The sequence below is a fragment of the Mandrillus leucophaeus genome, unplaced genomic scaffold, assembly GCF_000951045.1.
Source record: "Mandrillus leucophaeus isolate KB7577 unplaced genomic scaffold, Mleu.le_1.0 Scaffold1080, whole genome shotgun sequence".
NCBI classification, from domain to species: domain Eukaryota; kingdom Metazoa; phylum Chordata; class Mammalia; order Primates; family Cercopithecidae; genus Mandrillus; species Mandrillus leucophaeus.
In genome coordinates this window covers 799,474-811,468 of record NW_012098988.1, presented here as the reverse complement: position 1 = coordinate 811,468, position 11,995 = coordinate 799,474, and the positions used below count along the sequence as shown (strand labels likewise).

At 36.3% G+C, this 11,995-nt stretch overlaps 1 protein-coding gene across 1 annotated transcript; it reads right to left on the bottom strand.

The window, feature by feature from the left end:
* Positions 1-10,595: 10,595 nt before the first annotated feature.
* LOC105544503 (olfactory receptor 5K1) lies at positions 10,596-11,680 on the bottom strand. The gene has a single exon (XM_011987071.1). The coding sequence runs from the start codon at positions 11,587-11,589 to the stop codon at positions 10,663-10,665; it is 927 nt and encodes a 308-aa protein (XP_011842461.1). The 5' UTR covers positions 11,590-11,680; the 3' UTR covers positions 10,596-10,662.
* Positions 11,681-11,995: the final 315 nt, after the last annotated feature.

Here is an 11,995-nt window from a genome sequence, read left to right as displayed (position 1 = left end):
GCTTTTGAATTGTCTTTGAACAAGGCTTTGAATCTGAAAAAAGAAAAAAATAATAAATGAAAAATGACCAAAGGCCCCAAGAAGTTTGTGATTATGTTAAGCGATGGAGCCTAAGAATAATTGCTGTTCCTGAGGAAGAAGAGAAATACAGAAGTTTGGAAAACTTATTTGAGGGAATAATCAAGAAAAGTTTCCCTGGCCTTGCTAGAGATCTAGACATTCAAATACAAGAAGCTAAAAGAACACCCTGGAAGTTCATCACAAAAACATTTCATCACCTAGGTACTTAAGAGAGCTATGAGGCAAAAGCATCAGGTAACCTATACAGGAAAACCTATCAGATAAACAGCAGATTTGTCAGCAGAAATCCTACATGCTAGAAGGGATGGGAGTCCTATCTTTAGCCTCCTTAAACAAAACAATTATCAGCCAAGAATTTTATATCCAGCAAAACTAATCTTCATAAGTGAAGGAAAGATACTGTCTTGAAAATTAACAAGGATATTCAAGACTTGAACTCGGCTCTGGACCAAGCAGACCTAATAGACAGCTACAGAATTCTCCACCCCAAATCAAGAGAATATACATTCTTCTCAGCACCACATAGCACTTATTCTAAAATTGACCACATAATTGGAGGTAAAACACTCCTTAGCAAATGCAAAAGAATGGAAATCACTCACTCAAAACCACACAACTAAATGGAAACTGAACAACCTGCCCCTGAATGACTACTGGGTCAATAACGAAATTAAGGCAGAAATAAATAGTTCTTTGAAACCAATGAGAACAAAGACACAACATACCAGAATCTCTGAGACACAGCTAAAGCAGTGTTTAGAGGGAAATTTATAGCACTAAATGCCCACAGGAGAAAACAGAAAAGATCTAAAATTGATACCCTAACATTACAATTAAAATAGCTAGAGAAGCAAGAGCAAACAAATTCAAAAGCTAGCAGTAGACAAGCAATAACTAAGATCAGAGGAGAACTGAAGGAGATAGAGACACGAAAAACTGTTAAAAAAAAATGAATGAATCCAAGAGCTGGTTTTTTGAAAAGATCCAGCCAGACTAATAAAGAAGAAATAGAGAAGAATCAAATAGACACAATAAAAAAATGATAAAGGGGAATATCACTACTGATCCCACAGAAATAAAAACTACCATCAGAGGATACTAAAAACACCTCTATGCAAATAAACTAGAAAATCTAGAAGAAATGGATAAATTCCTAGACACATACGCCCTCCCAAGACTAAACCAGCAAGAAGTTGTATCCCTGAATAGACCAATAACAAGTTCTGAAATTGAGGCAGTAATTAATAGCCTACCAATCAAAAGAAGCCCAGGATTCACAGCCTAATTCTACCAGAGGTACAAAGAGGACCTAGTACTATTCCTTCTGAAACTATTCCAAACAATAGAAAAAGAGGAACTCCTCCCTAATTCATTTTATGAGGCCAGCATCCTCCTGATACCAAAACCTGGCAGAGACACAACAGAAAAAATAAAATAAAATTTCAGGCCAATATCCCTAATGAGCATCGATGCAAAAATCCTCAATAAAATACTGCCAAACCAAATCCAGCAGCACATCAAAAAGCTTATCCACCACGATCAAGTTGGCTTCATCCCTGGGATGCAAGACAGGTTCAACATATGCATATCAATAAATGTAAACCATCACATAAACAGAACCAATGGCAAAAACCACATGATTATCTCAATAGATGTAGAAAAGGCCTTTGATCAAATTCAACACCTATTCATGCTAAAAGCTCTCAATAAATTAGGTATTGATGGAACGTATCTCAAAGTAATAAGAGCTATTTATGACAAACCTGCAGCCAATATCATACTGAATGGGCAAAAGCTGGAAGCATTCCCTTTGAAAACCAGCACGAGACAAGGACGCCCTCTCTCACCACTCCTTTTCAACATAGTATTGGAAGTTCTGGCCAGGGCAATCAGGCAAGAGAAAGAAATAAAGAGTATTTGAATAGGAAGAGAGGAAGTCAGATTGTCTCTGTTTTCAGATGACATGATTGTATATTTAGAAAACCCCATCATCTCAACCCAAAATCTCCTTAAGCTGATATGCAACTTCAGCAAAGTCTCAGGATACAAAATCAATGTGCAAAAATCACAAGCATTTCTATACACCAATAATAGACAAAAAGAGAGCCAAATCATGAGTGAACTCTCATTCACAATGGCTACAAAAAGAATAAAATACCTAGGAGTACAACTTACTAGGGATGTAAAGGACCTCTTCAAGGAGAACTACAAACCACCACTCAAGGAAGTAAGAGAGGTCACAAACAAATGGAAAAACATGCCATGCTCATGCATAGGAAGAATCAATATCGTGAAAATGGCTATACTGCCCAAAGTAATTTCTAGATTTAGTGCTATCCACATCGAGCTACCAATGACTGTTCACAGAATTAGAAAAAAGCTAATTTAAATTTCATTTGGAACCAAAAAAGAGCCCGTATAGCCAAGACAATCCTAAGCAAAAAGAACAAAGCTGGAGGCATCACACTACCTGACTTCAAACTATACTATAAGACTACAGTAACCAAAACAGCATGATACTGGTACCAAAACAGTTATATAGACCAATGGAAAAGAATAGAGGCATCAGAAATAATGCCACACATCTACAACCATCTGATCTTTGACAAACTTGACAAAAATAAGCAAGGAGGAAAGGATTCCCCATTTAATAGATGGTGTTGGGAAAACTGGCTAGCCATATGCAGAAAACTGAAACTGGACCCCTTCCTTACACCTTATACAAAAATTAACTCAAGATGGATTAAAGTCATAAACATAAGACCTAAAACCATGAAAACTCTAGAAGAAGACCTAGGCAATACCATTCAGGACATAGGCATGGGCAAAGACTTCATGACTAAAACACCAAAAGCAATGGCAACAAACACCAAATTTACAAGTGAGATCGAATTAAACTAAAGAGCTTCTGCACAGCAAAAGAAACTATCATCAGAACGAACAGGCAACCTACAGAATGGGAGAACATTTTTGCAATCTATCCATCTGACAAAGGGCTAATATCCAGAACCTACAAGGAACTTAAACAAATTTACAAGAAGAAAACAAACAACCCCATCAAAAAGTGGGCAAAGGATATGAACAGACACTTCTCAAAAGAAGACATTTATGTGGCCAACAAACATGAAAAAAAGTTCACCATCACTGGTCATTAGAGACATCCAAATCAAAACCACAATGAGATACCATCTCATGCCAGTTAGAATGGTGGTCATTAAAAAGTCAGGAAACAACAGGTGCTGGAGAGGATGTGGAGAAATAGGAACGCTTTTACACTGTTGGTGGGAGTGTAAATTAGTTCAACCATTGTGGAAGACAGTGTTAGATTCCTTGAGGATCTAGAACCAGAAATGCCATTTGACCCAGCAATCCTAATACTGGGAATATACCAAAAGGATTATAAATTATTCTACTATAAAGACACATGCACACATATGCTTATTGCAGTACTATTCACAATAGCAAAAACTTGGAATGAACCCAAATGCCCATCAATGATAGACTGGATAAAGAAAATGTGGCACATAGACACCATGGACTACTATGCAGCCATAAAAAAGGTGAGTTCATGTCCTTTGCAAGGACATAGATGAAGCTGGAAACCATCATTCTCAGCAAACTAACACAGGAACAGAAAACCAAACACTACGTGTTCTCACTCATAAGTAGGAGTTCAAAAATGAGAACACATGGACACAGGGAGGGAAACAGCATACAGCAGGGCCTGTCGGGGATTTGGGGGGTTTAGGAGAGGGATAGCATTAGGAGAAATAACTAATGTAGATGACAGGTTGATGAATGCAGCAAATCACCATGGCATGTGTGTATCTATGTAACACACCTGCACATTTTGCACATGTACTCCCGAACTTAAAGTATAATACTAATAATAATAAATAAGGAAAGGGAAAAAAATGCTGTGTTTTTTAGACAAACGAATGCTGAGGGAATTTGCCACTTCCAAGCCAGCACTACAAGAACTGCTAAAAGGAGTTCTAAATCTTGACACAAAACCTTGAAATACATCAAATTAGAACCTCCTTATAGCATAAATATCTCAGGGGGTATAAAACAATAACACAATGGAAAAAACCCCAAGGAATTCAGGCAACAATGTTGAATAGAATAGTACCTCACATCTCAGTAATAGCATGAAACATAAATGGCTTAAATGCTGCATTTAAAAGATACAGAATGGCAGAATGGATAAGAATTCACCAATCAAATATCTGATGCCTTCAAGAGATTCACCTAACACATAAGTACTCACATAAACTGAAGGTAAAGGAGTGGAAAAATATATTCCGTGCAAATGGGCACAAAAACCAAGCAGGAATAGCTATCCTCTTATCAGACAAAATAGACTTTAAAGCCACAACAGTTAAAAAAGACAAGGACGGACATTACATAATGATAAAAGGACTAGTCCAACAGGAAAATATCACAATCCTAAATGTTTATGCACCCAACACTGGAGCTCCAAAATTTATAAAACAATTACTACTATACCTAAGAAATGAAATAGATGACAACACAATAATAGTGGGGACTTCAGTACTCTACTGGCAGCACTAGACAGGTCATCAAAGCAGAGAGTCAACAAAGAAACAATGGACTTCAAATATACCCTAGAACAAATGGACTTTGCAGATATTTACATAGCATTCCACCCAACAACTGCAGAATATACATTCTATTCTTCAGCTCATGAAACATTCTCCAAGATAGACCATATGATAGGCCACAACACACAATTCTCAATAAATTTAAGAAAACTGAGATTATATCAAGTACTCTCTCAGACCACAGTGGAATAAAATAGGAAATCAACTCCAAAAGGTACCCTCAAAACCATGCATATACATGGAAAGTAAATAACCTACTACTGAATAATTGTTGAGTCAACAGGAAAATGAAGATGGAAATTAAAAAATTCTTTGAACTGAACAATAATAGTGACCCAACCTATCAAAACTTCTGAGATTCAGCAAAAGCAGTGCTAAGAGGAACGATCATAGCATTAAACACCTACATCAAAAAGTGTGAAAGAGCACACATAGACAATTTAAGGTCACACTTCAAGGAACTAGAAAAACAAGAACAAACGAAGCCCAAACCCACAAGAAGAAAGGAAATGACCAAGATCAGAGCAGAACTCAATGAAATTGAAACAATAACAAAAATTACAAAAGATAAATGAAACAAAAAGCTGGTTCTTTGAAAAGACAAATGAAATTGATTGACTGTTAGTGAGATTAACCAAGAAAAGAAGAGAGATCTAAATAAGCTCAATTAGAAATGAAATGGGAGATATTACAACCGATACCACAGAAATGCAAAACATCATTCAAGGCTACTATGAACATGTTCACACGCACAAACTAGAAAACCTAGAGGTGATAGATAAATTCCTGGACATATATAACCCTCTTAGATTAAACCAGGAGGACATAGAAACCCCGAAGAGACCAATGAGAATCAGTGTTATTAAAATGGTAATTAAAAAATTGCCAACAACAAAAAAAGTCCAGGACCAGATGGATTCACAGCTGAATTTAATCAGATATTCAAAGAAGAATTGCTTCCAATCTTATTGAAATGGTTCCAAAAGATAAAGAAAGAAGGAATCCTCCTTAAATTATTCTATGGAGCCAGTATCATCCTAATACCCAAACCAGGAAAGGACATGACAAAAAAAAAGAAAGCTACAGACCAATATCCATGGTGAGCATAGATGCAAAAATCCTCAACAAAATACTAGCTAACCAAATCCAACAGCATATCAAAAAGATAATCCACCACAATCAAGTGAGTTTTGTACCAGTGATGCAGAAATGGTTTGACACATGCAAGCAATTAATGTGATACATCACATAAACAAAATTAAGAACATAACTCATATGATCATCTCAATAGATGCAGAAAAAGCATTTGACAAAATCCAGCATCCCTTTATTATTAAAACCCTCAGCAAAATCGGCATAGAAGAGACATACCTTAAGGTAATAAAAACCATCTATGACAAACCCACAGCCAACATTATACTGAATGAGGAAAAGTTGAAAGCATTCCCCTGAGAGCTGGAAAAAGACAAGGTTGCCCACTTTCACCACTTCTATTCAACACGGTACTAGAAGTTCTAGCCAGAGCAATCAGATAAGAGAAATAAATAACGGACATCCAAATCAGTAAAGAGGAAGTCAAACTGTTGCTGTTCACTGATGATGTGATCATATACCTAGAAAACCCTAAAGACTCCTCCAAAAGTACCTAGATCTGATAAATGAATTCAGTAATGTTTCAGGATACAAAATTAATGTACATAAATCAGTAGCACTGCTATACACTGACAGCGACCAAGATGAAACTCAAATCAAGAACTCAACCTCTTTTATAATAGCAAAAAGAAAAACAAAACAAAACAAACAAACAAGCAAAAAACCACTTAGGAACATACTTAACCAAGGAGGTGAAAGACCTCTATAAAACTGCAAAACGCTGCTGAAAGAAATCATAGATGACAGAAATAAATGGAAACACATCCCATACTCATGGATGGGTAGAATCAATATTGTGGAAATGACCATACTGCCAAAAGCAATCTACAAATTCAATGCAATTCCCATCAAAATACCACCATCGTTCTTCACAAAATTAGAAAAAACAATGCTAAAATTCATATAGATCCAAGAAAGAGCTGGCATAACCAAAGCAAGACTAAACAAAAGGAACAAACTTGGTGGCATCACATTACCTGACTTCAAACTATACTATAAGGCTATAGTCACCAAAACAGAATGGTACTGGTATGAAAATAAGCACATAGACCAATGGAACAAAATGAAGAACCCGGAAATAATGCCAATACTTACAGTCAACTGATCTTTGACAAAGCAAAGAAAAACATAAAGTGGGGAAAGGACACCCATCGATCAAGGACTAGATAAAGAAAATGTATACTATTGAATACTATTCAACCATGAAAAGGGGAAAAAAAAAGATGTCATTTTCAGCAACCTGCATGGAGTTGGAGACTATTGTTCTAAATGAAGTAACTCAGGAATGGAAAGCCAAACATTGTATGTTCTTATTTAAAAGTGAGACCTAAGCTATGAGGATGCCAAGGCATAAGAATGATACAATGGACTTAAGGGACTCAGGTGGAAGGGTGGGAGGGGAGTGAAGGATAAAAGACTACAAATTGGGTACAGTGTACACTGCTCCAGTGATGGGTGCATCAAAATCTCAGAAATCACCACTAAAGAACTTATCAATGTAACCAAATCCCACCTGTTCCCCCAATACCTATTGAAATACAAATAAAATTGAAAGACCTACAAATTAACCCAAATGTTAATTTTTGTAAACATGATGAGGCAAAATTATGACACTAACCGATGAGTCAACAGGAAGATTCACGTTATCATGTCATTCAATATGCCAGTTCCTGAAGTGACAATGCTGTCTAGGCAAGTAAGAATTGTCAGAACACAAATATTCCTAAGTGAACCAATCACTTCTAGAATTACTTTCCTCTTAACCATTTCTCCGTGCTTCACTCTAGTGTCTATCTTCAGCCATTGTTCCAATATCTCACCCACTAATTTTCTGATATAGTTAAATATGCTTGAACTTTAGTGTGAAATGATCATGAGAAAGAAGTAATCAATTTCATGAAGTTGATGAAAATTGTGTTGGATTGCCACTTGAATGAAATATAAAGGACATATTGAGAAATATGTCCTTGCAGACATGACAAATAGGTCCTTGCAGACATAAAACAATTAAAATGGAAAAAAGAACAAATGAGAAAAATGTAAACAAATTCAAAAGAGAAAAATTTGTACAATAAAGAAGTGATGCCCCTGTGGTGTCACTGACCGTTTTTTTAAAAAATCAATCTATTATTATTATAATTATAATTACTATTATTCCTTGAAGTAAAAAGTTAAATAAAGGTTGTTTTGAATTTTCATACTTTAATTTTCCGAAAAATAATACCAAGGAAAATCCTTGATATTTGATTCAGTCTTTTTAAAATTTTTTAAAAATTAAGGACACATTTGTGATCATAACTAAACTTTGGTTAAGGATGAGATAAAATATTTATAATTTTTAATTTTATTTTTCAAAATATTGTTTTAAACATGTCTGTTTTCCTCCGCATATTATAAAATCAGTTGAGATTTTAAAAATATTGATTTTATCAGATATTCTTCTCCCATAACCAGTAATTCTCAGATAAAGCCTGCCTGTAGTTCTGTCTTACCCAATGACTATACCTGCCATTTCAGACAGCAGCCAGGGCAATCACATTTATTGATATAACAGAAGGAGGCCAGAGTCACACAATAGTGTTATTCTCACTTTTTTTAAATTTCTGAGCATACCTTTGATATTCCAGACAGAGAGAATAGATTAAGACAGAATCTCATTTTTTAGTCCAATTTTATTTCATAAAAGTACATTCGGGGAACATTTGTAATGATGTGAAAACTAAGTATCATCCTAGAATTAAGGATTCAATCAGTTGGGAAAAAAGCAACGTCAGAAGGGAAGAGTCGGTGTTGCCTGGAAAGGGTTCTGTGGTTTCAATTCCCAGGGGGTGTCCTGGCATGAGAGTGGGGTCACAATTGCTCAGGGAGGTTTGGTGACCTATGTGCAAAAGGGACCTTCAAAAGGGACGCATGTAAGCTTTCAAAATCCTACATTGTAGTGGTGTTGTGTAGCATCGGAAGTGCAAAAATGATGCATTTCAACATTTCCTGGACTCATGGGGAAGAGGTCAAAAAAATTTACTCAGAAATTAGCGCAGCAAGACAGCAAGAGTAAAAGAGAGAGAGCCAGCCAACCCAAAGCCTTGTGGGTTGGATAAATAGACATTTTAGCTGAAAATCAATGTAGCCTGAGGAGTAGACATGGATGTAGATACCTGAAGTGATAGTGGCATGAAGAAATAACCAGAGGGTCAAATAGGTTCAAACATCTCACAGAATCATAGCTTGGACAGAGCTCATATATAATTTGGTACCTGTGCTCAGTACCATGATACCAGGCAAGGACCTATACACTTATATGCAACGAAGGAAGAGTGTAGGTAGTGTTGGGTAAATCCTAAATTGGTGGAATTTAATTTGAAACAAACAAGATCTTCACATGTCCGAGTATAACTGGAATGAACTAGGTTAGATTTTCTTGGAGGTTACAAAGAAAAACTAGGTGGTTATATTTTTGTGTTGATGAGTTAGGGAATTGGAAATGCATCTGCTCACCTATTACTTTTTCTGTACAGACTCAGCATATTGACTTTTCCTGTGATGCCAGCCTCTGGTGGCTGGTTAGCCTGGGGCACTTGACAATTGCTTTCTGGGAAGTTAGGCGGGTCCTCAGAGCAAGAGGTGGAAGGGAGATTTTTTTCTATTATGTAACATAGGTCCTTCTTAATCCAGAAGTTAGTAATAAAAATTGTGGCAATATTCCATTATTTAAGAAGATGGAAAAACTGGCATTTTTTGTAACTGATATGACCCAACACCCAGAACCATGCCTACCTATAGCAGGATTGCAATAAGTGTATGTTGAGTGAATAATTGGAAAGTAATTTTTAAAATGATATTACATTAAAGTCATTACTCTACCCACAAATGCAACTTCAGATTTTGCAATAGTGAAAAGAAAAAAAAATTAGATAAGCTCTACCTACAGTTTAACAATGCTATGTTTTACATTTCTATATATAATATACCTAGGGTAGTGTCTCTATGGTTGAAGCTTTTCCTCACCTCTCAGCTAGGAGCACGGAGACATTGTGCCTAACTCACTGACAGAGCAGCTCTTCAAATCCTACATGAGGTTTGAACTGTTTTTCTGGAAGTTTATGTTATGGTATCTTTATGCAGGTAGATGTGGGAGTAGATAGAACTCTCTTAATGTAGCTTGTCTTGAAAATTGACATTCTGTGTTTAATATTTAACTCAATAGTAATTTAAATTTGGAAATCTGATATTCACTATTATTTGACAGCTTCGTTTTCCCAATACTTCCTTTCTAACTACAGTAATGTCCCCATAATGCTATTAAAATTGATTTCTCAAAATTCGCTGGCCACAATTTTGTTGCTCATGGATGTAAGTGATTTTACTGGTTGACCATCACATGATCTTAAGCCCTTTCAGTTTAACCATAATGCTCATGCTCTAAGCTATTAAAATAGTTTATCTAGTTATCAATGCTTAATGGAATGGTCCTTTCAACTTGTAACTTCCAGTTTTGCTGTGTCCTTTTGGATGCTTACCATCCTTGATGCCAACACAGACCAAGAGCTTGACAACATACTGCGTTGTTACTTGAATGAGCTCAAAATTAGAATTTCATTTTTGTTATTTTGAATTTTTACCACAGTTGACTCTTTTGTTTGTATATTCTACCCTTACCTATTGCCACTTAATTTGAAAGTTTTATTATATATTCAAATTTACTTATAATTTGTGCATTTCCTCTGTGTAATTTCATATGGATGTTTTTGCTGCATTTAAATCATTAAGCTATAGTGGATGTCACTTGTTTCCATCTTTCTTGAGATTATTTCTTCATCAGAATTTTTCTTAAGACACTTATTACTTCCTTGTTTCTCAGGCTATAAATGAAAGGATTTAGTAAGGGAACTACTATTGTAAATAAAATTGCAGCTGGTATATCTTTATCCCCTTCTTCGAGCAAATTTGGTCTAACGTACATGAAGAAAAGAGACCCATAGAATAATGAAACTGACAAAAAGTGGGATGCACAGGTAGAAAAGGCTTTGGCCCTTCCCTCTTTGGATTTCATTCTGAAAATAGTAAGAAGAATATAGAGATAAGATATTAAGACACTACCTATGGTAAAGACTTGAACTGAACCTGAGAAGATGAATAGAACCAGTTCATTGATATAAGGATCAACACGAGAGAGTCTATACAAGGGAAGAATGTCACAGTAAAAGTGGTTGATGTGATTCGATCCACAGAAAGCTAACCTAAATACAAGCCCCACATGAATCATGGAATGCAGGTTTCCAGCTATGAAGGCTCCTGTGGTCATCTGAATGCAGAGTTTCTTGGACATCATGATGTGGTACTGCAGTGGGCTGCATATAGCCACATAGCGGTCATAGGCCATTGCTGCCAGAAGAAAGCAGTCTGCAGTTTCCACAGTGCAGAGAAAATAAAACTGTACTGTACATTCATAGAGGGAAATCCTTTTGTCCTCAGAAAAGAAGTTCTCTAACATTTTGGGGGTAATGGCACAGGCACAGCAAGAATCCACAAGAGCCAGGTTTCCCAGAAAGATGTACATTGGTGTGTGAAGTCGACGGTGTGTAAATATCAGTGCCATCATACCAATATTCCCCACCATGGTGATCAGATAGATGGCAAAGAACACCACAAACAGCAGAGTCTTCAGCTCTGGGTGATCTGTAAACCCCGTGAGGATAAACTCATTTTTCATGGTATGATTTTCTTCAGCCATTCCTGACTTGTCTGAAAAACAATTGTGGAGAAATAAGGCACTAATTTATAATATGCCACAACTATTGAGGTCTCTTTGGCTTAAAGGAAGGAGAGCATCTTCCACAATGCTTCCTCATGTTGCCTGGACTTTGGTGCATGCCCCGTTCATGGGGAGAATGAATTTCGTAAAGAATTACCTCTTTGGCTAGTGATGAAATATATTTTCAGTACCCTTTAAAATCATTTTTAAACCATTTTAATGGTACCTAATAGTAGCTTTTCAGTCCTCTCTGTCCTTCCACCCTCCACCGTCAAGTAGGCCCCAGTGTCTGTAGTTCCATTCTTTCCATTCATGTGTACTCAGTGTTTAGCTCTCACTTATAAGTGAGAACATGCAATACTTGGTTTTCTGTTCCTCCATTAGT

Bases quoted from the DNA above. Each gene is read 5' to 3' on its own strand.
- LOC105544503 (XM_011987071.1), bottom strand. From the start codon at position 11,589: ATGGCTGAAGAAAATCATACCATGAAAAATGAGTTTATCCTCACGGGG.